General features: G+C 41.5%; 2 protein-coding genes across 7 annotated transcripts in view; one reads left to right on the forward strand and one right to left on the reverse strand.

Annotated features, from left to right (window-relative positions):
* Window positions 1–27,256, reverse strand: part of LOC124218071 (uncharacterized) — a 196,570-nt gene that overhangs the window by 153,768 nt on the left and 15,546 nt on the right. For both annotated transcript variants that reach the window (XM_046624456.2, XM_046624455.2), the window contains exon 3: window positions 16,135–16,231. The gene's annotated coding sequence lies outside the window, so the exon portion shown is untranslated. The remainder of the gene's footprint in view (window positions 1–16,134; window positions 16,232–27,256) is intronic.
* LOC124218070 (5'-3' exonuclease PLD3) lies at window positions 1,486–26,792 on the forward strand. Of its 5 annotated transcripts, XM_046624449.2 has the most exons (12): window positions 1,486–1,702; window positions 4,686–5,283; window positions 5,775–6,014; window positions 16,098–16,222; window positions 18,610–18,958; window positions 19,040–19,174; window positions 21,072–21,263; window positions 21,365–21,493; window positions 22,105–22,244; window positions 22,812–22,977; window positions 23,622–23,763; window positions 23,873–26,792. In XM_046624449.2, exons 2-12 carry the CDS (start codon window positions 5,143–5,145, stop codon window positions 24,004–24,006), a joined length of 1,893 nt encoding a protein of 630 aa, XP_046480405.1. In that variant the 5' UTR covers window positions 1,486–1,702; window positions 4,686–5,142; the 3' UTR covers window positions 24,007–26,792. The 5 variants fall into 5 exon arrangements, with proteins under 5 accessions (XP_046480405.1, XP_068991084.1, XP_046480406.1 ...); XM_046624452.2 differs by lacking the exons at window positions 1,486–1,702; window positions 4,686–5,283; window positions 5,775–6,014 and adding exons at window positions 14,801–14,929; window positions 15,849–15,912; XM_069134983.1 differs by lacking the exons at window positions 1,486–1,702; window positions 4,686–5,283; window positions 5,775–6,014 and adding an exon at window positions 14,711–14,794.

A 27,256-nucleotide genomic window follows, 5' to 3' on the forward strand; every position in this document is an offset into this window, starting at 1 on the left:
GGTGCACGTACCTCATCCTCGTGTCCAGGGTATCTCCCTTGGATATAATAACTCCGCACGATGCCGCAGGTACACTGTACCAATTACAGTACATCTGCCTAATTAACAATTATCCGACTTTCATAAAGTAGCGTCAGAGCTGGTTTTACGATGTGAGCTGCGGTGATATGCGATGTGATATGCGGTGTGCATCGCGATGTTGCAAGTACCAAACACTGAATCGAGCTTTTACCGAGAAATTTGCAATTGTGTTCCCACGCGGTAGAAACCATCACAACTTTCGAGCGGCGTTTAATTATATGAATATCTTTTCACTTACAATCGGACAAGATCTAGCCCTTGAAGATCCGATCGTCTTTGGATAACCTAATTAATAAAACGCGTAGTTGGCAAAGCGGACGAAAGGTCGCGAGCTCCGAGCCTGAAAGTTCCGTGAAATAAGTGTGGGTTGTTAGGGGAGGGGGGGAATTTCGAGGGTCATAAAGAACAATTTCGTCGGTTTGCTTAGGGCTTGCTAAAACATCGTCGAACGTGTCGGTCCTCGACACCCTGGAGCTTCAAAGTCATTCTCGTCGCGTAGTGTGTCCGAAGGTGGTGCCGCGGGGCCGAATGACGCCGGTGTTACGCTGCGAGGCCAATACCGCATGTTTGCTCTCCGAAGCGCTTTTGTTTGTATTCTATCCTAACGTTTCCGGCAATTAACTTCGAGATACTTGAGGGACCCGACCGAGGAAATTCGCGGGTATAATGGGCGCCGGGCTACACGTGTGGAAGCTTGACTGACAATGAGTGGTATCCTCTTTAAAACGCTTGTTCGCGGGATAGGACGCGATTTTTAGAATTTCATTCTCTCCGGCGGCCCGGCGGATCCCTACAGGGTTCAGCCGAGAGCGAGATTAACCCAAACTCTTGTTAGCACAGCCTGAATCGAGTCCTATGCATGAGGCCCCAAAAATTTTACGGTTTCACCTAATTACCCCGTGAATGTGTTATTAAAACCGGCAGTATAAACCAACGCCGAAGTACAATAATGGCTGGTGTACCGGTGAAAAAGATTTTCAATTTGGCCCAATTACCCCGGGGAAGCAACTTTTTTCGCACACTGCGATACAGAGCTTTCACGCATGGAAACGAATCTAGTTCGAATAGAAAGACCCTCGTGAAATCTGGAGAGAGTAAGAAAAAAACTATTCTACGGCTCGAGGAACGAGTCCCACAGCGTAGGGGTTGAGAACAAAAATATGTATAAGTATGAGCTATACGAAAATGTCGATTATCTTGCCATGGCTCCCCTGTACCAGAGCGGAACACACACACAACCCCAGGAAAACGACCATCGCGTAATAGTGTCGACCAATGTGGGTGTATCCAGGTCACGCGGTGTGTCTAAGCGCAGGTCTGGCGTGTGGTGGTCGGTACCGAAGACCCCCTGCACACCCCTCAGGAGCCGACCTTCCCTACGACTTAGCGGCGTCTGGGCTGGAACAAGTCGTTCCTACGCCGAGTTCAGCCCGCGGTGTTGTTCGCCGCTACGCATTTACACCCCTCGTGCATATTATCTTTGTTCCATGCGTTGTTCGCAAACATGTCGTAGGCAGGATGTATGTTGTATAAAAGTGCGAAACGAGAGTAAAATCAGACTGTATCGCAAGTGGAAAGTATAAGTGGGTGACTATCGTTGTGCTCGAGTCTGCACATCGCCGTGAGTGATCCATTAGAAATCAATAATCAGATGAGTCGTGTGTCAAAATGTCGGCGAACGTGAGGTGACCAGTGTTTTTGTGCAGCCTGTCCACAGCCCGATTTCGCTAGTCAATGCGGTCGTTTCTCTTCTCGGCTACCGCCGGTGTGCTTCGGCGTAATTCTCGTTTGCCCAATTTTCCAACCGCTGTATCGCTCCTCGAGGCTTCGTAGGAAAATAAAAAACGACGGACACTCGATGCGATCGATATATACCTGTGACGACGCGCGATATAATAGCGCATTTCTGTCGATGTTCGATGTAGTGATTCTATTGCGTTGCAATCTAGGCGTCCTCTTTTTCCCCGATTCGGTCAATAAATAGTCTCCGTCGCTGCATGGTGACTTTGATTTATCGCCGCTCCGTGGCGGCGATAGAATTCAGTAAACCCACCCACCAACCCGCCATCCCTCGCTACAGACGGCAATTGTGTTTTATCAATTAAGCGCCGCAGTGACTTGAACTGCAAAACCTCGCTCGTATAACAGGTAGCGGAATGAAATCGACACGCGGTACGACGCGACGCCAGGATCGATCCTTCGAGTCTTACCGATCACATATTTTGGTTTCTCTGATTGAGCTGCCGTGGATGGCAGGATGCGGCTGAACAGCACGCGGCTTCATCACGCACGGTTATTACTACTCGCATCGATTCGATATGAACTTGACAATTTTTCATTCTCAAGGAGAATTTCCACTCCGCGGATACGGGTTTTGAGGGGAATTTCCGATTCACAGGAGAAGGGAGCGGGAAAAGAGAAAGCGTGGAAAACGCGTCACTGTCTGATACGCAAATCAGCGTCTTGCCGGATTTTCATTTGCATACGAACCGTGTGCGTACAGGCATGCTTATATGACGAGGAAGAAGAAATACACTTCGTATACCTTGCGGGGGTGGGAAAGCCCCGAGTGATTGATATCGCGAGATAAATAAAAACCTTCTCGTATCATCGTGGCCTCATTTATGACGGGTGTGCTTCCTCCTCTTCGCGAGCAACGATAGGTTTCATGTCCTTCGGTCGCTGTGAGCCTTTTTGTGCGCGTATCGCTGATGTATAGGAATATACAAAGCAACGAATCAATACTCACGTTGTAACAATGCCTTAAAGAAGGACGTTTCAAGAATAAACGAGCCCTGCTCTAAAATGCTAATTTGGCGCGAAAATTAAAATAACCCAAATATTGATTTCAGGGTTATTTCGTAACAAGAGGCCCAGTCCTTCCACGCCTATGTGTCCTAATCCGTTGATTTTTTTTTCACGTTCCCCAAATAATATGCGAGATTATAGAAATGTTGTAATCAACGAAAAAAATTCTGCCGACAGACGTATGAATTTTTAACGATTCGAGTAACAACAAATGCGAGTTAACCGTAAAAATGTTTTTTCTCTTCATCCTGAGGGCGAGAATAATTAAATGTAACTTCTCTAGCACGTTTATTACGTGAAATTAGATGAGGAATCTGAATTCAGAGTTCAAAAATGAGTTAGGAATCCTCAAACAGTTTTACTCATAAAAAAGTGCCGGAGAAGTTACTTTTAATCGTTCTTACCCCCAGGAAAGGGAAAAAAGCATGTTGGCAATCGAATCGCACCTTGATTGTTTGTTATTAAATCTAGTGGAAATTAACATCTCCGTCGGAATGTCTTGTCAAATCTAATATTCGGCAGAGACCTCATACGTATATTGCAAAAATAAGGGCACCCCATTTTCTTCAACAGTAAGAAGTAAACAATTGTAGTATAATAATTAAGAAGTAGATCGAGGGCAATCAAGAAAAAGTCTGGACTTTATGAAACAGCTAACCTAAACGCGGGAACTTCGAGTTGAACTCAATAACCCCGAGAAAATCACTGGCGGTGCGTAAAGTCCGTGCATAAAATTAAGATATAAGAAAGTGCGCATGCGCCGAGAATGCCCTAATGTGTGAAATTGAGAATTTCAGTGAGCGCGTACGCCACTGTCGTTTTACCGCACTGTTTAGAAATGGGGCACTTTACGCGCGATCACAGGCTTCGAAACTCTAACTTTCCAACCATGCCACGTATTAGAAACAAAGTTTTCTGTGCCCTAAATGTCAACTACAGCAGAATCACATTTAATAAAATATCCCCAACGAAGCGTATATAAACATATCCCAACTTCACAAGGTTGGCTCCATCCTCAGTGTATTTGTAAAGAATCTACACATGCTGTATCACGAATAGTACCTATGTTGAAAAACTTCGGGAACTACGGTGGATGAATATTTCATTCACCTCTGTACCTATGAGGGAGGAAACTGGTTCACACCCCGAATGGTTGTTTTTCCCTTGTGCGAGGGATTCGCCAGTAAGTGCACAAACCGGTCACGCAGGTGTTGTTGGGCTTCCGTAGTTTCGAGAACTGTGGCTCCGCCGATGTTGTTTCCCTCCATTTTTACCGCAGTTTCCGTGTACCGATAGTTTGAGTGTTTCTCACAGTTGATCGACGATGCGTGCTCCGCGGCCGTCAGCGAGTACGCCTGATGCAGTACAAATACACGTTATACGGGGGACGATTCCGTTTCCAGGTAGCTCGCGAGGAGTTGGAAATCATATGATTGCGTGGGTCGGCAGCGATGTCGTACTTTAGAACCTGGCGGCGGTCATTGTCCTGAATAATATATTGATGGCCGTCGATAAATAGAGCCACGAGGGGCGGTCAAGTCCGGGTACATTTAACGGACAAACGACTCCGCCTCGAAAGCAATATCGGTCCAAGTCCATCTCGGCTCCTCTTTGTTCCGCGTTATATCTCGCCGGCGTTTGAGGCAAACCGGGAAAGCAGTCCCTCCGTTCTAAATTGCTTGGCAATTATTCACGAGACTGTCATTCATTTTCAATTAATTATCGTCAATCTGATGCCTATTTTATTCGTAAAAGCGCCTCTTCCCTCCAATTAATCAACGACCCGTTACTTGCAGGTTCCGACGATATAGGTATATCATACCTGCCTACCCGTGATATACCGGCGTAAGTTTACCCATCACCATTGACTCGACAGCTGCCCCGTGAAAATGTTACGCTCCTTGTCGTCTAGAGGAAATTTTGACACGAGGCACAGCTTGAAACGCATAAGCGATTTCGTTATCAAATAATACGACAACGAATTTCTCGTCGCCCTTGCTGCAGAACCGTTCCGTAGCTCAACGGGATCTCCATCGTTCTTCGAGGATACAACTCTGCCGGAAAATTTACAAAACCGAACGATTAAACACGACAAATAAACAAGTCAGAGAGGGAAAGGACAAAGCGGTGGAAATTTGAAACTGCCGAAGAGAAAGAGCCTGAAGCATGCGGTACGCGGCGCGGAAACGAGGCAGCTACCCTCGGCAAGAGTAAACGAATGTAGTTACGAAAATTGGCTTAGCTTAATTCAAAATGTCTTTCTTCGGCTGGGGTAAGAGCGGCAGCGGCACAGGCGGCGGCGGTGGCGAAAGTTCCGGTGCCGAACAACCAGGACGCAATCTGCAGGATGGACTTTTCCAGATCGCTTCTCAGGCCTGCCACATTCTGGTTCAAGTGAGTTTCCGTCGACCATCCGCATGCAGGTAGACCACAGGTGGCCATTCACCGTTTGCCACAGTTGTTTGTCCATTCCGGGTTTCGTTTTTTTTTCGTTTGCCACGATAAGGTTACATTTTATCCTCCACCCTGCACTCACTGCCGTACGAACCTTCAACTTTGCGACGGCACTGATAATGAGGGACTCGTGATGCCGGATCTTGTGCAGAGATGCCAATCTGACGCAGTGTGTATAGCGTGAAGCACGGAAGGCTGCGGTACGTGTATAATATACAAGTGGAGTAATCAAAATCTGCGATACCGAGCTCGTATATTATATACATTATAATAATACCTGCAGCCAACTTCGCGGTCTGTCTCGGTACTATAATTGGCACGACCGTCGGGTTTCTGTTTGTATAGTCAGGGGAAATGACATTTCCGCTCGTTAAGCTCGGTAACAAGAAAGTCAAAATACAGAACCTCTCTTTTCGCAACTGCACAACCAGGTCAACAATACGCACAACGTCTCGTACGGAGGGAGCAACAACGTCACCAATGTCGCTTACTCGAAACATTCAACGGCCGAAAGTTCGACCACTCTGGCGTCATCTTCCTCGGCTGTCGGCGGTTCTTCCACGAGCAGGTCGTTCCCCGGGCAATCAGTGCCCCGAAGCAAGGATCAGGACGTCGTCGTCTTGCTGCCTCAGCACAAGAGCCGGACCCCCAGGATCAGGCACAAATTATCGGTAAGCTAATTTTCAGCCTGTTACCATTGATGTCGCGGAGTACAAACGATGTTTCAGCTTTTACTAACACTCGGCACAAATTCGTGATATTTGTTAAAATTGTTGATTGTTGGCCGTTTCGACACCTTATCTAGACGCTCACATCTAGATTGTGCCGTTAATTATTCAGTCGCAATTCATTGCCAGCCACGACAGTGCTTCGTTTTTTTTTCTTCCAAAGCCCTCGAATGAAACGACCGTCTCACGAACCCATTTGACAAATTACACGTTGCGCTAATATCGGCACGTTTTATACACATATCACGCTAGAAAGGCATACCGATGAAATTTCATTGTGGATATCTAGATCTCGTAATATTCTCTCATATTGCAAGCACACAAACCTACCGTGTCATGTGTGATGAAATGACAAACGGTAATCCTGTCAAGGATTCACTTATCAAGCCGATCTACTGAAGTTGTTAAGCAGAAGAAGACATATGATTCGACTATGTAGAACCTTGTTTCTTGCAGGACGAATGAATCTTTAGACTCACGAATTATTTTGTATGTATAGTGCGGAGGTAGAGCTAGATACTGTAAGGCAAATGTCACAAATTTTGGACGTAGTAGGTTCGCGATCAGCTTTAAATCCAAAGGTTAAATTGCGCCTAAAAATCAGATAATTTGACCAAAGACACTGCGCACTGAAAATGACCCACGCTCCGTGCGTGTAGATGCAAATAGATACATCTTACCCTGTAGAATTGACGACTGCACAGCCCACGCATAAACATATGTCCCAGAGAATGCTTTGAACTACATGATAATCAACTCCTTGCGTAAGCTCCAACGATTCTTCCACATCCTGCAAACTCCTAGCGCCGTCTTTGCGCAGCCGTGTTTCTTAGGACGAAGAGGCAAGATAAAAAGCACCCAACTCTACACTTTTCATTCGTTCTGTACACTTAATTAAATTAGTTTTTCAACGCTCTACCTGCACTCGCCTGCGGCCTGGCGTGCGTTTGGCCGCGGGCCTGATTGGATGGGCTGACCATGTACGCGGTGCAGCCACTGAAACGTTCAAGGTAGAGAACAGTCTCGGACTGTTGGTCATCCCGAGCCGATAGGCGTTGCGTTGCCGACTTTCAGGCAAGACGGAATGAGATGAAGACGTGTCCTTACGTTCAAGTCCCAGGAGCTTTTCGGACAAGGCAAAGAATGCGAGAGGGGAGGAGCCGCTTCCGCTACGTCTCATTTGACTCACTCTCGACACACCGTTGAGCGTTTCGTACTGATTGGATTGCTCAGCATGTACGCGAAACGAAAGAGGGAAGAGCCACGGCGATTCACCCTTGGAGAAAGAATAAAGAAAAGAACACGAAGAAACGGGAATAAAATAGATGGAAATAAAAATCTCTTTCGCGTCTGCAGAGGATTGAACAACTCGTTGTATCCCGCGAGTTGAGCCCTGTTTTTATTTTCCGTACTCCATACTCCTCAACTCGCGGTTCATATTGAGCCGTCCCTCCGCTGTACTGAACTGTATTGTAAAATCGAAAAAAAGAGAAAAAGAAGAAGAAAAAAAACTTTACGAGGCAACGAGCAGATGGAATGGCCCTGTTTATCTTCCTATCGAGCAGCTATTGCGCCGCTGCCCACCGTACTTTTTGTTGTTATTCCCCACTTTTTCGTTGTCTGACCCGCGTTATCCTCTCTTCAACAGCTCCGTATCGATACCTACTCGAGTAAGAGTAAAAAAGTTTTTCTAAATTTTTCAACCATGCCCATAGACGAGCGTCGATCGATCCTGCACCCCAGGGTCTCGGACTATTCTTATTTCGTTCTGAGAACCGAATGCAATTCGAGTGAGCATGTCGTTTGGAAAGAAAAATAGCCGCCACCCCGACGTACAGGGACTCTCGATATGAATTGTTCTCGTCAATTCGGAACCTGAATCATTGATGCCGCGTTGACCAGTTTATTCACTTATTCATGACACATTCCGTCTCGTTTATCTATTTTTTTTTTTTTTATCTTTTTTTTGTTAATATTACGGCTAAGCACCGGTAATTTCGTGCTGATCCGCTTCTGTACACCGATCCGTGTAGACCGTCGAGTCCGGGGAAAGCGTCTTTGACATTGCGTGACGAATGCTCATTCGAAGAAAACTAATACCGCGTACGTATGTCTATGTGTGAGGTGTAATGCCTACCCTGTGCTGTAAGTCCGAGATACGAAAGTTTTCCGTGCCTGCTATATTGCATTGGCGAGAGAATTGGCGCGCAACGAAAGGATAACCAAGTCGACTGATTACACCGTCTATAACAGGAGGTGCCTTAATTCGCATCCATTCCGCATCCCATTATCGGCGTATACGTACACCTATATATGTTAGGTATGCCGAGAATAGTTCAGGACTATCGACAGTCACGCGGAATTGAGTTAGTAATTCCTAGAGCCCAAAGATTAGTTGAGCGAGTGTTTCAGCCGCCGATCCACCATTATATGAATATTCCTTCTGTCTGCAAGGCGCAGCTCACGCTTTTACTCTTCCCCCTCCCCCTTTGCCAACTCGGCTCTGTTTGATGTTCCTGGTACACGTTATTCGGATTTTCGGATCTCGCTTAAACTTCGGGCTTAAGCCGAATAGAATTTTGATGAAACTCATCATCTTTCCTCCCGCAGCTCCAACGTAAACCGAGAACGAAACACGTTCGAAAGGATCATATTTTTTTGTTCAGCCTCTGTCACTTCTTCCAACAACTTTATAGAATCTGGAACTTTTCCATTATAGGCTCACAGATTTGCTAGTACTGGTATAATATTTTCTTCCTAATCTCGACGTTCTACGACCTGGATGGAATGGTTATTACAGCGCACCAAGATTGCAGTATATTTTACGGCCTATAAACGACACCTGAATTTGCTCACCGGTAATTAAAATCTTAAAAATTTTATTACGGAGTCAGTGCGAGCGAGTGGATTGATGTAAACAGACATTTACAAAGAATACACTCGATCAAACGCTCTACCACGAAGTGAAATAAAAATAAGTAAAGAAATCTGTGATCGTGCTAACTGCGGTTATTCTCGGCAACACAAGTAGCATTAAAAGAAAAATGATTCAAGAATCGGAGGGAGGGTGAGGAAAAAATAGAGTGAAACAAGATGAAGAGGATCGAAGAAAGAAGATGAAATGAAATAGCATATTGTGTAAAAAGGAGGTAAACTCTGCCTTCTCGAGCCGAGCGTAAGCTTGCAACGTGAATCGTAGGTGAACCGAAGACAAGTATTGCAAATACGCGAGGCGAAAAGACCCTTGCTTCCTTGTAGCACACGACTCTTTATATACCTAGAGTATGTTACGCGTTTTTTCGCGAAGCACAAAATTGAGGTTAGGGTCGCGTAATGTCAGATTTGTTCGCGACAACGCATACGTGCAGTACAGAAAAGACCACTTTTAACTCGTAAGCCTTAAAAGTGGTCTTTTCAGTACTCCGAAGATACGCAGTCGCAGACTCGCTCGATCGTTATAGAAACGGGTAATTTGTGTACGGAAAACACGCACATCGAAAAACGCGTAAAACATGCTCACGTTAAAACTTACTTATCGCCTAATTGATTATCTTTGGTGAATTTGCGAAGTTGATCGATTGCAGATCTTCGCCTTTACTTTCATATTTCACGTATATAATATACGTAGGTATACGCGGCGCGTTTTTCTTTCTTTTTTTTTTTTTATATTGGAGGTATACCAACGGCTCATTGCGTGAGCGGTAGACATAAACGTGGAGAACGCGAGGATGTTATTCACACCGAAATACGTGGAAAAAAGATTGCATCTTTGGTAAGTACGGGTTCGGAGAGTGAGGGGAAAGTCGCCTTCTCCATCTGCTCATCCTTATGCCGTTGTACGTGTATACCTATATATATAACTGGGGGACGACGCGGGTAGGTACATAATGTTTTCCAGTCGGGTTCGAAGAAGTGAAGGAGGCAAGAAAGAGAAGGAAGGGGAGGTCTGGAGTGAAATTAAATTTGTTCGAAAATTATAGAAAGGGAGCAACGGCTGACATTAGGGCAATTAAAAATTCACGGGTCTAATAACTGTGCCGCGGCACGAATGTCCTTATCTTACGCTTATTACGTTCAATGATTATATATTATATATGCCTGCATTTTCATTTCCAAGTCTCCCTCAACGTTCGACCGTCGCACACCGTACTCGTTGCACGAGTTATAGATTGGAGAACTTGCCAATGGTTGTGAAACACAATGTTACGGAGTCGAAATCTCATGGGTCTCGACTTACATCACTCATCTACCCATGCGCAATGCAGGTATGGATACTCGGCGATACCCGCATACCATGTATCCTCCTCTTCTGCGAGGTCTTTGAACTCCGATCCTTTCGGCATAGCTGATTATATGAATGTCGAAAGTCGATCAAGTAACATCAGTGGGCCAGAGGTTATGTTATTGCCTTCGTTCGATTTCCATTAGCCACCTGTCGCTGGGCAATATGAGCCATTCCTGCAATGGGCATAACACCGAAGTTGGAGGTCGCGACACTTTATGAACTATCGTACCGGGGGATAGACGAAAGTTCGATACTTTTTTCCCCTTCAGATCTCTCGTCCACTCCAGTGTTCGACGACCCGATCAGTGAATCGGTATCTCCATGGTTCAAGTTTGAATCAGTCCTAATCAATTAGGTATTGACTGCGTAGATCGCATAACGAGCTGTAGCTGAAGCTAAAAATTTGATTGATTCCCACGAAAAAAAACATCTAGAATTTGACAATCGCAAGGGCCGAACAATTGCCTTCCGTAACTTAAAAATTAGAGCAGCTGAGTCTCATCCTCTGGGGTCATCAGACTTCGAGCACCGAGACTACATTCTTACGAATTATTGAATCGTGATGCCATGAGAAAACGGAAGAAGCGAAATAACGACCAGAGCCCGTTTCCAGTTTGCTGGGACAGGAGGTGCCGCTTAAGGGGCGCATGACGAGATGCAATAAATACGGGAATCGAGCCTCTGGGACATCGGGCGAAGGTCCGCGTCTAAAATTACAGGCATCTAGCATCATTAGACCGCGGCTTCATTAGAACAAATGTTGATACTAATCCCTCCGAAGAATAACACGCCAGCCCTAGTCCCACGGTGCCCGTCTCTCCCGTTCCTTTTTCCCGGCCTCACGCGTCTTCCTCATCCTTACAGCAATGCTTTCGTCCGAGTCGCAGAGCATGGCGTGACCAACCGCCGTACCACAGAAATTGAATGTTTCATTACCGACATTTTCGAGTGGTGCGCGTATTTAATGTAGTCTTCTCTGATCTTCAATTTCTTATCATAAGGTATTTTCGTAAGCGAGCAAGTCACCTTCTACTATTTTGTGTAGCTCGCAAGGATTTGCATTTACCACTTGAAAATGGGCTGTTCTATTCAAGATACACACTTCGTTGTGATGTCAGGAGCAAGTTTTCAGTGCGTGTTATACGAAATGACAGATTTTCTATTGCAGTATGACCAAGTACTTGTTTATTGAAATTGACATCATTCGTCACGAGGTGCATTCGACATGGGGAACAAAGGGCATTCGGGCGTAATAGTAAAAAAAAGAAAGGACAAATTATTAAGCCGCTATCCTACGGAGATTGGACAGTTATAAAGTCTGAAAATAATACTGGAGAAATCGGGTATAGCACTTGCTTGTTGCTTTCATACCCTACCACGTACGTACGTGGGTATAATAGGAGTTTAAATGAGGCAAACTATCGTTTTTACTGATTTACGTATTCTTCTTTACGATCGAGAAGTTAAACGTGAAATTTCTCACGATCCCGTGATGAGATTAGTACTCCCCGTTATACCTCACTGAATTTGTCTCATTACCAACAACAAACCGGTTGGATAGAAAATCTATGGTAAAATGTGGGAATGAAAAAAAGGACCGATCTTCGCAGCTCTATAAATAATTACCCACCTTGGGAATAAGAACTTATCACATGCAATAATTATGCTGATATAATAATGAGCAAAACTAGATAGAGACAGATCTCTAAATGGTTGAATTTTACAGTCCGGAAATTATGAAGAAATTTATAAAGCCGTAAGTTTATAACGATAAAGCTTCGCATAATAATCAATATCATCCTCAAAGAAAAGTTGCAGTGATTTTATCATTGAAACTGATAAAGATATGGAAACTTTTCCTAATTAATTAATTAAATTAATTACTAATTATTTCGAACTAGATTTCATCTGAATCGATCAATTCTGCTATCAAAAATCTACAATCTAATTGCGTAATTGATTTCGTCTGATTAAATCCATTCGACTAGGTTTGAAACACTGAATTCGAACTCATTACACAGTATTTGAATTCACTGTCAACAATCCTAAACATGTCTTCGAATCCGCATCAAAAATTTGATATTCCTTTTCAAAATTACGTGAATGCAAGCGGCCACGTTATCTACGATACACCTTTCTCGGCGGATCTTGCAATGCAGCATGTTATCGCGGCATTCCAAAGCTAGGTCAATTCGATTCAGCCGTTACAAGCACGATAAATGCGCTCCAAGTTTCAGATTTTCAAATACCTTACCGTGCGATTTGCAATTAGAGATCCAATTACCGTACATATATATATATACACTATACAGATATGTATTCCAAGTGATCGTATGACCCAGTTACGTATCACTATTTATATATGCTGCCCGCTTACAGATCTTTGTGCCAGCGCGAGCCAGGGCTATGCGACCTGCAAAAAAAGCTAACCGAAAACGTAAAAAGCTGTCTTCGTTCTTTTTCGAGGAACGCATGGTGTCGCAGCATGTTCGCAAAATCTGCAAAGTGGCAAGATTACCCCTCGCCGCGTAGTATATGTATAGTAAAGTATACTCAGAGACGAAAATTACATCAGCGATCATCTTGCCTTTTCGGTCGGTAGCCGCGACCCTTAGCCATTTCTACTTATGGTCCATCAACTTTTCATTCGGGGCGTTTTTTCGAATCTTTTTGCGTATTAAGTTAACGATAGTCATTTGTCTGTAGCACTGCGGTATAAAGAGTTGTGGGAGAGGGGGGGGGGGGGGGGGGAGGGTATTCGTTTCGTTGATGCCGTCGAGACGCCAAGCTCTAACTGCGTCCATAAGTGCTTCCATAAGGGTTATTTTTCCAGGCAGTTCCCGAGCTCATTAAATACCGATCTCCTCATTCGGTAACGTACTTACAGGCATACTGCAAATTTCGTAAAAAGAAAAAAATTGCCAACAATGCTAGGCTGACTCGCATTAAGAATTAACAGGATATTACGAACCGATCATTTTATGGAACGGTTCTGTTAACGGGGTGACTGATCGACTTTGTCTCTGTACGACAATGACGACTCGACTGAATTTGTCAATGGCATTGAATTTGAGGTGTTCCATTAAAAATTTGTCATCAAGGGGGATTTCGTTGCAGACCTGTCGCGTACACTACTAGCTCGTGCTAGGCATAATACAAGACTGAAGCGATAATTAACGTAACGACTCTGACGTTTTTTTCGAAATTCCCATTCTAAAATATAAATTTCCACACTCAATGCACGTCACTCACCAAATGTGATAATCTGTCGTTTCACTTTTTCGAAATCACCAGTTCCACGAAGAGTTGCAGAAAACTAGTCATGGTGGGATGAAAATGAAGACAAACCGGTCAAAGAGAATAAATAGTGAATTTAATTATTTCCTACCCACGTAACTTTGAGCTTCGGACGAAACGTTGGTGTAAGCGCGCCCGAGGATGGGCTTAATCAAGGTAATTGTCCTGCTTCGGCCTGTTCCTAACTCGTATTAAAAACGCATTAGTCTAATGGCTGTAGCTGATGCAAACTTTGAGGCAATAACGCTTATCTAGACCAGTATCCCACCCACCCCCGTCCACACCGGTTATCCACACTTACATTCACGCCGACAACTTTCGCGGAACCCTGTTGCTCAATACGTAGTATACACACATTCAACAAGAATACGAATTTTTATCTGGTGTGATCTAAGTGATCTATTTAACATTTATAGGATAGTCTAAAATCCAGTTTAGGTACCCTGATTTTTACTATGATTTAGTGTACATACAAAGAGGGCTTTTTGAATACACTGAATGCATAAAGAATGAAAAATCTTTTTCCTTGAAAATCCTTCATACCGAAGAAGTTACTTGCTGGTTGGAGAATCTATGAGTCGTTGAGAAATATATGTATGCCCCGAAAATATAAAATATGAACTATATTCGATTGAAAAATCGATTTAACTATAAAATGAAAAAAAAAAAAAAATTTCCAACTCGAATATCCATGTATAATTCACACTTTTTAACTTTTACGAAGCAGCATTGTGGCCCAAAGTGATGCTACGAAGTGTACTTGAACGACGCGCTGCTTGCCTACTATCAGGCGTCCCCGAGCGTTCCACCAAAGCTTGAAGTGTTCGATTTTTTAACATTCAAACGAATGGCCCTCCATAGGGATAAGGCTCGATGACAACTGAACATAATACACAACAATCTATCGATAATACTCTTCTCAAACGACCAGCTGCTCCCTCCCCTGCAGTAAAGTAGAAAAGACCATCAAATATGCATCATTCTTGAAAACTAGCTTTCAAACGTGACGCGTGAAGCTGGGCTAAGGCAGCGTTGCCACAAGTTCAACTTTCACGTTGCACACTTGTGTCTGTCACGTTGTGCCGTGCTACAACCTTGCACCGTGGCTGTGGCTGCGACTGCAGCCGCATATCGCATATCAGTAAGTCCAGACACGCACTTGTGTCGCATGTGATTCATTCCGCGCTTGAATTTTGCGTCCATTTCATTCAGCGTTAAAGTGAAAATGACGATTTTAAATGTCAAACGATGTAAGAAAACGCATCGAGCAGCAGAGGTGAGTACAATTCTTCATCGGTTTAATCGATTCTGAACCGACCATCTCGACCATGTATATAATCGATGTACAAAAATGATTCGCAACAATATAGTTTTAAAGCATTTCCGGCGCTGTGTGATAAAAATAAAAATTGTCGAAAGTAAGCCAACGAACATTTATTTACAGAACGACGAATCTCGCCAATATGGGAGGATAATTACACTAGTAAACGGGTGAAAAAATGAGTGAATTTTGAGGATTCACATCTCGACGACCAATTCCTCAATTCAATTGAAATTTGTTTTATTCAAGAGTATCTAAATCAAGCTTCGTCTCTTTTTTTTCATTGAAATCAATGAATAGGAATTAACCATCGTTATTGACGTGATCGCCGTGTCAGTGATATCTCAAAAACGCCTGAAACGACTTACTTTAAATTTAAAAACAGTATTTTGAGATGGTTTATTCTTTTTGCCACTGTCCTAATTTTTATTAGTTACGAATGTTTTTTGTTATATCGATAAATAGGGTCGTCATTTTTGTACGGAAATTGAATCTCAATTTCAAACAGTCGCCAGTGTGCCAGGAAAACACGAACAAAAATCGGATTGTAGCAAAGTGGATAAACCATCCAAGAATTTCATCTGCAAATTTGAAATTAGTAAATCGTTTCAGCGATTTTTGAGATATCGTAACGATACATGTTACCGAGTGAAATAGTTGACGTTGTTGTGGAACAAGAATGCATCCTGTTAATTGTTCCTAATAAAAAAAAAACTCTAAGTGAAGCTGAAACTACACATTTTTTAATAAAACGAACACCAATCGAATTTATTGATTTGTTGTCAAGATACATACTTCCAGAAGTTATTCATTTTTTCAGCCGTCTACTCATACTTCTTAGTTCTTAATAAATATAACGCGAAATTTTCAACAGATAATCGACATTCTGCGTCCGTGGCACAATCGGAACAAACATGTCAAACGTTTCTGCTCACCCGGTAAATTTTATTGCCAAACTTGGATGGCGGTGTGGCTCTGAGAATTCATTACCAGCAAATACGACATCGCCATTTCTGAGCCTCGTAACGCTCTAGTAACGACTGATGAGAATAGTTAGCAAATACACAAAACGGTGATAAATGAAATGAAGAAAAAATGCATATGTAATCGCTGTTTGTTACAGACGGTATCGGAAAATGCAAGACTGGACGTGAACTCACCGAGTGGAGGTGATGACGACCTTGAGATGTGGGATCAGTCCGGATTCATGCTGAGGGGTGATGCCGACGATCCGTTAACGAACTCCAAGTAATGCATCTGTAGAATAATACGAACATTTATAAGGCGTGTTATTTTACGTCTCCTCCCTAGAATTTTGTATCTGCCGCGACACTCCGATGTCAAATAATGACGTCACAAAGTCTTGAATTTGAATATATGATCTCGGGATCTCATTTATTCTCTCGAGTCGAAGGTACGAGGGAACAAAAATTGAAATTCAAAAAACACTTCAACGATTTTCAATTTCCATCATAAGTTTTCGTAAGGTAATTTGTTTGGCAAATAACCGTTACGTATTTCTGCATGTTTCGGATGAACGGTCTTCATTCGTGCTAGCGAATGAATAAACACTGTTTACCGACAGCAACACACTTGGTATACCGAGTAATACCGTTACCTGGTGAATAAATATCTTAATCGTCTGAAAACATTTTTCTGTACTTGTACCTACGGATACTTCAAGTTTCAACAACTGATCGTACCGCAATAATAGCGCGTGCGCAGAGTGATAAACGCGGTAAGAAGATCACGTGCAATGTGCGAGCAATCCACAGACCAAGGGTTGTTGAGATTGCTGAGGTTGTAGAGTTGTTCGCTAGGTCGCAGCACTTCTCGATAGAACGACTTCGCGCGCCTTGTTGGCTGCAGCTTGGGGAACGTGCGTGGTTTCTCAGTGGTAACCGGCTAACAGTTTGATCGCCGAAGAGCCACAGGGTAAAAGGGATGAACGCTGTCCGGATAAACAAAGTGCACCGTCGAATTTAATATCACAGACCCTTGGAAAAGTACCCAAAAAGCATGAACATGCATTAGATACATTCTGTACAAAAGCCGAGCAGCGAACAGGAAGCGTGAAATTGAAACATTTTCAATTCCGATGGTCAAGTATTATGAGAGCTTTCGAGATCACGGATTATGACTACAGAGTCAGATTTCGAAAATTCCGACCAGTATTGTATTTGAAACTGGAGTAAATGCGGTAAACAAATTATTCCAATTTTTTTATTATAATTGAATTGTATAAAAATTACGGTGGGAAAAAACTCTAAAATGGAATAATTTTTTTTAAATTCTTTTTCCATCACCCCGCAAGTTTTGAAATACAGCGTTTGAAGATGTGATAAAATTCGATCAGAATTTTCCATAATTATTTTTGCTGAGAATTTAACCGTTTATTACTCAAAAAAAGCAAGAAATAATTACTTTCAATACTTATCCCGGAGAAACGGTTCAAGAACGATCAAGATACCGTGGACACTTTTAAAGAGCATATATTCATATGCAAATCCAGCCTAATTACGAACCGATAGCAAAAGATGCAGCCGAGTAACGTATAAATGAACATGAAGACGAAAAACTTACATGTTATTTAAATGTAAAAACTTTGGCCGCCGTGGGGCAAACTTTAGGATCGCAATTGAGGGCTGTCAATTTTTTGTGATTTTTTTTGATCGATATGGAAGTGTTTAGGCCGTTGGGAGCATAGAAATTGGGAAATAACCTTTTTAAGGACCACCCTAATATACATATATATATCGCTTTTTTCATTTCTGGGGTAAAAAATATGATGACAAACTTGGTGGCGAAAAAATTGATTTAAAATCATTTGAGGGTCAGGACTGGATAGCTAGGAACAAATCCTACAAACTTGGTACCCAGTATTTTTTTCTACGACTCGAAGTATTCAAGTAATTCAGCCGTCGCCAAATTTTTGGGGCACCCCAAATAGCGGAATATGTATCTAACTTATATTGTGCGAATATCGACATTTTATATTACCTGATATGTATTGACTTGTTCTTATGCCCATAGAAAATTGCCACCACGTGTCTTCAAAATTCCTCAGTTTATAAGTTAAATATCCATTCCAAACATATAATACACTGAGCATTTATATTAACTTCTTTTTAGCGTCGTTTTTACCTGCATTCCGTGCGTCAATAAATGATTTTTGTTGCAGTACAAGAAAAAAAAAAACAATCGATTACGCAAAAGTGTACTTTTTGTACTCCGCTATAAAAAAAATTTGCAAGCTACACTTTTGTGACATAAAGTATCGTGTGTACCATGGAGGCAGTTTTTTTCACCTCGCGTATTTGCAACACTCATCATCAGCTAGCGCACGAGCTTGCCTACGACTCGTACTACTGCAAACTTACCTACGCTCGGCGCAAAAGGACTTTATACTTTGCTTCCTTGGTGCGCAATTTACTATTATTACAGCACATCGTCGCTCATTTCAAACCCGATTTATTGCAGTTTCTGTCGAGCAACAGAAACTGTATTCACTGATGGTCTGTCCTTATTAGTCCTATTCCGCCAATCCCGCGTACTTATTCCCTGAGACGTAAAATTCAGGCACACATTAGGCGAATCGGCCAGGCAACAAGATTGCATTCTCATTCCGATTTCAGATGGGGAGCTCAAGGGTGGTGCAGACCTAGCTGCATTCCTATCACTGTCATCCTAATACTTATCGTGCTCGTAGTCCTGCTTCCCCTACTCGACCACGCAGGGGACAAACACTCATCGAACTCGACGTTCGGGAACGACCCGGGATCGACTTGTATGGACAGTTGTAAGATCAATTTGGTGGAATCAATTCCGATCGGACTGGTTTATGCCAACAACTCAGTCCAGCATCGGAGCACGTACGATTCGTGGATGGAGTTGATCGCATCGGCGCAATCATCGATAGAAATCGCAGCCTTGTACTGGACGATGAGAAGACAGGATGTTTATCCCGACGATAGTGCCAAAGAGGTATAATCATAAGTCGGTGATGAAATCAGCTAACATTCCTTCTTTGCATCCGGGGTCCAAGGTTCTGAATCTCCTTCGCAGGGTGAAGACGTATTCGAAGCCTTATTGGAGGCTGGGAGAGATCGAGGACTGCGATTAAGATTCGCGCAGAATGTTCCCTCGCAACTGACTCCCAATGACGATACGGAGTATCTGGCGAAGAAGGCCAATGCCCAGGTACGTTCCAACTCTCCATGGGTGTAACGTTAGATCCGACCTTACAAAAGTGAAACGAAGGCCTCGTTTTAAGGTTTGGAGGCAGGCAAAAGGCGGAAGATAAATTATCGAAAATGTGTAGGAAGTTGCCGTTCTCTGACGAGTTTGAGAACGGCGCGCAATCAATCGCCCGTCAAACAACAGGGAAAGACTTATGGATTTCACGTCTAACGCGGGATAAACCGCGGTCTGAAAACCCGTGAAACAATCAACCATTTGTAAATTATACCAGACGTGCGGGTACAAGTTGGGCAACTTTGTCCTCCGAAGCACACTTGTGATAATCCTCACTGATACCGGGGTACATATGGGGCATTCCACCTGAAATGGACCTGGGTCTGAAACTTGACCTCTCCGATTTGGCTCGCGATTTTATAAATGTTTGGTTTGACTCTCGAGTGTTCATTTTTTTTCGAAATTTGTCGAATCCATTGAAATTAGTTACGATTTTTGCAAATGGCCATATTAATCGACACAATTTAAAAATTTGATAAAATTCTTAAAAAATACACAAATGTACAAGTAACAGCGCATCGCGGACTGACTTTTACTTTACAAAAAATATCTTTAAAGTAAAAGGAAACGCCAGTTTACCATGGGCTATTGCTTGAACATTTGTGTAAGTGCCACTGGATTTTCGTGGATTTTTTCAAATTTTAAATTGTGTCGATCAATATGGCCGTTTGCATAAAATGTAGCTAATTCCAATAGATTCGAAAGATTTCGAAAAAAAATTAGTGCTTTCGTGAGTCAAAACAATGAAATAAAAAATCGCGAGCCAAATCGGAGAGGTCGAGTTTCAGACTCAGGTCGATTTGACGTGGGTTGCCCTATATAGGGGAAGGGGGGGCAAAACGGGGTACTTATGGAAATACTAAAATTTTGTGAACGTAAATGTGTTAACTTTTCTTTTTTTTAGTTGCAAACAACGTAAATAATGTCAATTTTCAATTTTTAGTAAGAAAAAAATTTTTATTTCTTTTATTTGTATTTTTTCGCAAAAAGTATACAAGTGTTTTTTTTTTCTAGCTTTTAATAGTGTAAAATGATGCTATATGTCATTTTTGACCATTTACGAAATTTTTGGGGTACCCCACTCTGCTCGACTACCCCGTTTTGCCCCCCCCCCCCCCCCCCCTTCCCCTACATAGCTGTTGAACCTTTCGCATCGAGAACAAGTGCCGACCGATGGTCAATGCTAGAATCATAAATTTCTCAGATACTTTTTGCTGATCTTGAGATTAGTGATTAAAATTTATACCGCAAAGAAGACTGGGCGATAATCACTCAGCGTGAGGCTTCACTCATTTGAACTGTTTTTTTTTTCGCCTTTTTATTCTATTACATCTTATAGTCACATCCTCAGCCGCCGACCCACGTCAATGTTAATAGTCATACTTTATTTCGACTTCGCGTGACAGGATTTCACAATACAAATTCTGATGTAATCATAACCGAAACGGAATAAGTACAAAAACGCTAATACTCAGATCGATAAACTCGAAATGTAAAGTTACTCGAGGTTTCAGTTTCGATTACGCGAAAAATTTCATGACGCTTTTTTGCTTGAAAAACAATCAAGATATCACTTACGGTTATCATTTATCGTACGCTAAAAGCGATCAATGTCCATTTCAACAAACTTAGCAACAGGATACGAAAAAATACACGCGTGAGTCTTTCCTGACTCTGAGCATTCACGGTACGGTTAATTGCTTTTAGGATGCATAAATTATTACTGACGTTACATTATTACATTATCACTCTGCAAACAGTTACGCAGATGGTTTTATATTTATTTTTTTGCAAATCATGTAATTATCTCCGGAAAGGTTCAAATCGGCACGATTTTCAACAGGTGAGAAGTTTAGACTTTCCGAGGCTTTTGGGAGCTGGAGTTCTGCATACGAAATTGTGGATAATCGATCGTACCCACATCTACGTTGGATCCGCAAATATGGACTGGCGTTCGTTAACCCAAGTCAAAGAACTGGGATTGGTCGCTATCAACTGCTCTTGTCTGGCTAACGACATAGCAAAAATATTCGACGTGAGTGTAATTAGCACAGATATTTCGTGGTCAATTCTGCGTAAACACATTTGTACCGACGTCTTTGATTATTCATATCGTTCGTTTGTCCTGGTGTCTAGGTTTACTGGAAAATTTCCGAAGACGGCAAAATTCCTGCGGTTTGGCCAGATTCTTTGGCTACGAAAACAAACGTCAGCAACCCTATGAACTTTACCTTGGGTGGAAACAAGTACAAGGCATTCATTGCGGTAAGAGAAAGGGACGGGAGAGCGGGGGGTGACACGAAATATATTTCAATCGTTCGTTAGGTCCACGAAAAGCACGAAGAATAAGAAGTGATTTTGCGCGACTGGTAAATCAAGGTCGCTAAACCCTATTCCACACCAGAAATACGTTACACGTCTCGGTTGCCACAAGCCTGAGGGCATGTAATATTGAACCGAATATTGAGCTACAAACTGGTCATGCACGTTACTGGCAATTATGATACGGCTTGTGTGGTGAAAGACAAAAAATTACAGGATGTTATCGAGAACACCACTATAATTACGTAGCTGCGATAATTACGTACAGCAACTGGAACGTCAAATTTGTTCACGTCAATCCACAGATAGAAAGAAAATTTGTTAAACCTAGGAAATATGGCTATGAAATACGGCGAAAGAGATTTTTTGTCAAATCAAATAAATTTCGTTTTACTTGATGACACTAATTGTTGTTCTGATAACGTTTTTTTTTTATCAAATAACATTTTTGTGAATCGAGAAAACATTTCTTTCGCCAAGTTTGATGGCCATGTCTACAAAATTCCAAAAATCCCTTCCTTGTATGTATAGATCATTTGTTTCTTTCTACATAGAGCTCACCACCGCCAATGTCACCTCGAGGAAGAACGAATGATTTAGATGCGATTCTGCACTGCATCGATAAGGCTGAAAAATTTATTTACATATCGGTAATGGACTTCTTCCCGCTGACCATTTACACGCCTAAAACTAAGTACGTATACACAAAAACTTTTTTCGGCGTCGATTGCCGTTTTTTCAAACCACAGAGCATGAGTCATAACATTGATCGCTAATCTAGTCCTCGCGATGTTATAGGTTTACCAAAATGGGATAAACCCACTCTAAAGACCCCATCACTGACTTTTTTTCCTTCCAACTTTCATAAATATACCTACTTTCTTATATGCCGAAAAATATCTCCTATAGGAACTATCGACTCCTTTTGAATTTCAAGGCTGCTCCGCGCCTACCTGATGAATATTTTGGCAATATTCAGTAATGGGCACGCTTTGCCGAACTATACTTTCCGTTCTGTTACGTAAGATCGTTTACGGGTTACAATATACTGTCATCGAAAATACATGGGCCCCGCGAAACTATAAAAAACCCGACATTTTGTGTTTTCTTTCTTTTATTTTCAAAAGTCAAGTAATCATTCCAACGTGATTAAATGAAAACGTTCGCCTTCACGGCTTCATGAGTATAGGAACCGTTCTGTGAAATGCAGTCAACGAAACATTAAGCACAGGATCTATACTTAAAACTTGTTTTTTCACAGATACTGGCCAATTATTGACGATGCTTTGCGGTCAGCTGCAATTGAGCACAAGGTCCACGTCAAACTGCTGATATCTTGGTGGAAACATTCATTGCCATCCGCGGATTATTTCCTCAAGTCGTTGGCAGTTCTTACGAAGAGTTACAGAAATGTCAAAATTGAAGCAGTTAGTATATGAATATCAATTTATATTTAATATGTTCATAAAGTAACTTTCGTTTCAATTATCGAGATCATTTGTATGTCCGTGAAAATTTTTTTAAACCAACGGCAACGCAAAGCGAACGATTTTTTGTCTTTACTCCAATCATTGATCAAGGAATGTAAATAATTGGAGAACTCGTATTCAACATAAAAAAATTATAACATAATGAGAGGTGGACTATGCACTTGAAATCTCGCACACATCTGCAATCAGTGGAATTCTTGAAATCATTTGATATCACGTGACGAAACGTTTCCAGATTCATGATATCTTCTGATACTAAAATATGATTTAAAAACGTCAATTTTTATCAGTTCGTAATGTTTTTTTTTTTCACTTTAACACAATATTACTCCACGTTACATTCCTTCTTCTGAGAGCACATCTCCGCATTGCCCGTAGCATTATCGATACATATCACGACGAATTCCAAGGTATGACGAAAGTCGAGACTAAGCTGAAACGAATATTGACGTAATGATACAGAAACGAAAAAAAAAATTATACAGCTAATCACTGAAATAAAATTAAACACCGATAACTGCCCCGCAGCTGTAATTCGATACCAAGCTAATCGCTTCACTCCTGCCTTTTGTATTTTCTAGAAGAGATTCATCGTCCCGACAAATCCAATTCTTGATAAAATACCGTACATCAGAGTTAACCACAACAAATACATGGTGACGGACAGCGTCGCTTACATAGGCACAAGCAACTGGTCCGGCGATTATTTCATTTCCACAGCAGGCAAGTATCGAATAGTTCGCGTACAGTGACACTTGCGTCGTGATTTTTTACCGGGATTCTCGATAATTGTTGCAATTCGATGAAAAGCGAACTCTAATTTGTCCCACAGGGATTGGAATGGTCTTCGAAGACGTCGGTAACAAGAATGAAGAAAGCATACGACAACAGCTGGAAGAGATATTCCACAGAGATTGGAATTCCCAATACGCCCACCCCTTGAACGAGACTTACGTCGATAGGTAGACGAGGCAAAAATACACCGTGTTGGACGATCGAATGACTAATTTGACGTGTGGGAGCCGGATTCAACAATTCTATCTCTAAGACTTAAATATAGATGTAACATTCGCATATTCAACAACGTCTACAAGACATCGCGTCCCCCTGTATTTAATTGATGCGATATCGACGAGTTTTTACTGGGTCTCCAAGTTTTCAGGTCTAGAAATGCGTCTCCAGCCATTTCCAGATGGAATCCTGGGTGCGTTTGCGTGTGTGTGTGATCAATTTTTTGTCCGACGATACCACGAGAATGAAAGAATGGATTTTGGAGGATCTCGGTGTTAATCGACACCACTCTTCTTAACTTAGAAATGATCATATTTCAGATTCAATCGATCCAGTAATTTTCAATTTTTTCAAGTAGCAGAATTATAAAAAAAAAAAACATTCTATCTGACGACTTTTTCGAACTTTGCCACACATCCGAGCCAGAAGATCGTAGTTTGGCCGGTCAAGATCAGGGACATTAAAAACCTGTTCATATTTCTTGTACAATCAACCAACTGTATTTTGCCAAATCGTCATCACACCCGTTTCGAAATGGTTACCGAATTCCATACTGCAGCATGAGTAGAACCATAAAATCGTCGATCAGGTGGACGCAACCTCATCATTTGGGCATTGTTGAATGCACAAGTTATATTCTTAACTTAATCGAACAATGTGAAAAATGATTTGTTACCCATCACAGTAGATAATCTAGTAAACAAACGAGATAGATTTTAGTTAGAAATATTATACGATCGTTCAGTCGGAACACGTGAAACTCAGTTATCGGTATTAAATACTGTTATTTAAATTACATCGTTTAGGGTACTAAGTCAATGAAAACGCTGACCAAATTAACGACGTTATACATGAAATCACACAATTAGAATCCATCTACCACTTCATTCAACACTTTGCTACCTCTAAAATGAAGTAATGGCATCATTAAAATGACATCATGAAATAATTGGCAGCAATATCAAGGTTCAACTATTGACTTTTCTCCTCGCTTTTCTCATCACTTTCATCAACATGACCGTTATTCGTGTACATGTTTCTTTCTTCGGTGAAAGTATCGACTCCTAAATGCATTTCGAATTCGATACTGAGATCAAAGGACCGGAATTTCACAGGGTACTCAAAAATTTTGGTTTACATCCGAATCTGAACCCCAACATTCATAATCATAGCTACGTGGTTTATGTATGCGTAAAACTGTAATTTGACAGTGACAAGTGTGCTGTCGGTGTTAATTAATTATACGTTAAATGACGAAAACAATTTAAGTAATATTCACGTGCCTTATATTAAGTGTCTATTAATGAATTTTTCATGAACATATGAAAATTGGTGAGACGAGATTGACGTTATACGATGCTAATTGCGTAAAAATTATCGTACGTGTGTTATAATCCATCAGCCGACTAGTAAAAATATCTTTTTCATATCTATTATTTACATGATGATATTCAAGGGCGGCACATCGCAAGCAGATATTTTCCACGCATCTAGTTGTACGCAATCTGTCAAGGTATAAAGAGCAACAAATCAATCCCACGAGGAAGTGACTACAGTTTCGTTTATTATTTTTCACTTTTCATTCTATTTTTCTATCTCTTTCCCTCTCTCGAATCTTAACTAATCCTGATATTCAGGAAAAAAACGATTCAACAAAACCTAACAAGGCCATTTGTGAATATTTATTTTATATAATCATACATGTCAGACTTTGATGTTGAATTTACCTTTTTTACTCTTGAGCTAACCTAAAAAATCGCAAGAGGGGTTTCATAAAAACTGAGTAATTCAAGATGAGCATACATAGCTCTTTTATTAACATATAGAAGAATGATCTCTTCACGTTCACTGATTTTCTTATCATCAGAAATTAGGGTAATTGACAATCATAACACATTGGAGTAGAAATGAAATCGGCACTAATGAAAATTAGTGCTTACACGTGGATCCGAGCTATTCGAATATCTAAATTACTCGGATCCGTCAGTTATGAATCTTCAAATCCGAATACTTCGAGTACCCGAATGATTCGATCATCCGGGTAGTTCGGATATCCGGATAGAGTGAGTATCCGTAAACTTCGAGTCCCCGCATAGTAAGTATACCCAGAACATCTCATACAAAATTTGAAAATAAATTAGGTTCACGCCAAGTTTAAGAACTTTAAAAAACAGTTGTGTATTTTTGCAACCAAGTTTTACGAGATTGTGAGTCAAGTGTCGAATTCATACGGAATGTAGGACAATTCCACTTCTCTGTAAAGAAATTGTACTCTTGCTCCACTTCTGTGTAGAAAGTCTGTAGTAAATTGGCAAACATTTTCAAGAGTTTACATATAATAGTAGTTATAACTAACACGTAGCTGTAATACTTGTATTGGAACTAGCTTAAAAATATTCGTATCATTCGGATGGTTTAAGTGTCCAAATAAATCAAGTGCTCCAACTATTCTAATAGTTCGGATAGTTTGTACAGTATGCATACCCGGGTACTCCAGTAACTATTTGAACTATCCGTATAGTTCGGATATCCGAATTTGAAGCGTTGGATCTGGTGAATCCGGTATATTATACCTGGTAGTACGCTTTATTATTCAGGTTTGATCTTTATGACAAAAGAGTACTCACTGGAAATGATTGGATATTAATATATTGTACACCAAGGGCGAGAATTGTGTTTTTTGAGGTCGGTGAAGAAGTATGGAAAACAAAATAAATGAAGCGGACTGCGATTGACATTCATTTTGAGACTAAAGTGCACTTTTCAAAACTTTATACAAAACAAATCTTCAAGATTTCAATAAATTACACATATCTATAAAAGAGAAGCCGCTATTCATCGACTAAATCTCATAAATTTAGCCTAACACGATATAGATTTGGATTGCGTATAAACAGCATGGGCTAAGCATGGGAATATAGTATACCACCGATGTACTCTGTGACGTCAGTCACAGCGTCAGCCAATCAGGAACCGTTTAACCTGAAGCCCGTTCCTGTCGGATTGCTGCAGATTGTTTGCGAAATTGAATCGTATGCAGCAATGACTGAAGATATCTTTAGTCAACGTATACAGTACCACGTGAGCGTAGTCACGGATTTTGGCTAGACGGGTATACATTTTCAATTCCACGCAAGTTTCATATGTGTCGAGCGACTTTCCATATCATTTTTATATTCATAAAATTTCGTTTCTATCATCGTCC

This window comes from Neodiprion pinetum, chromosome 4 (assembly GCF_021155775.2).
Source record: "Neodiprion pinetum isolate iyNeoPine1 chromosome 4, iyNeoPine1.2, whole genome shotgun sequence".
NCBI classification, from domain to species: Eukaryota; Metazoa; Arthropoda; class Insecta; order Hymenoptera; family Diprionidae; genus Neodiprion; species Neodiprion pinetum.

Coding starts and splice junctions, on each gene's coding strand:
- LOC124218070 (XM_046624449.2), top strand. CDS start 5,143: ATGTCTTTCTTCGGCTGGGGTAAGAGCGGCAGCGGCACAGGCGGCGGC. Junction 18,959..19,039: donor CCGACGATAGTGCCAAAGAG/GTATAATCATAA, acceptor TCTCCTTCGCAG/GGTGAAGACGTATTCGAAGC. Junction 21,264..21,364: donor ACATAGCAAAAATATTCGAC/GTGAGTGTAATT, acceptor CCTGGTGTCTAG/GTTTACTGGAAAATTTCCGA.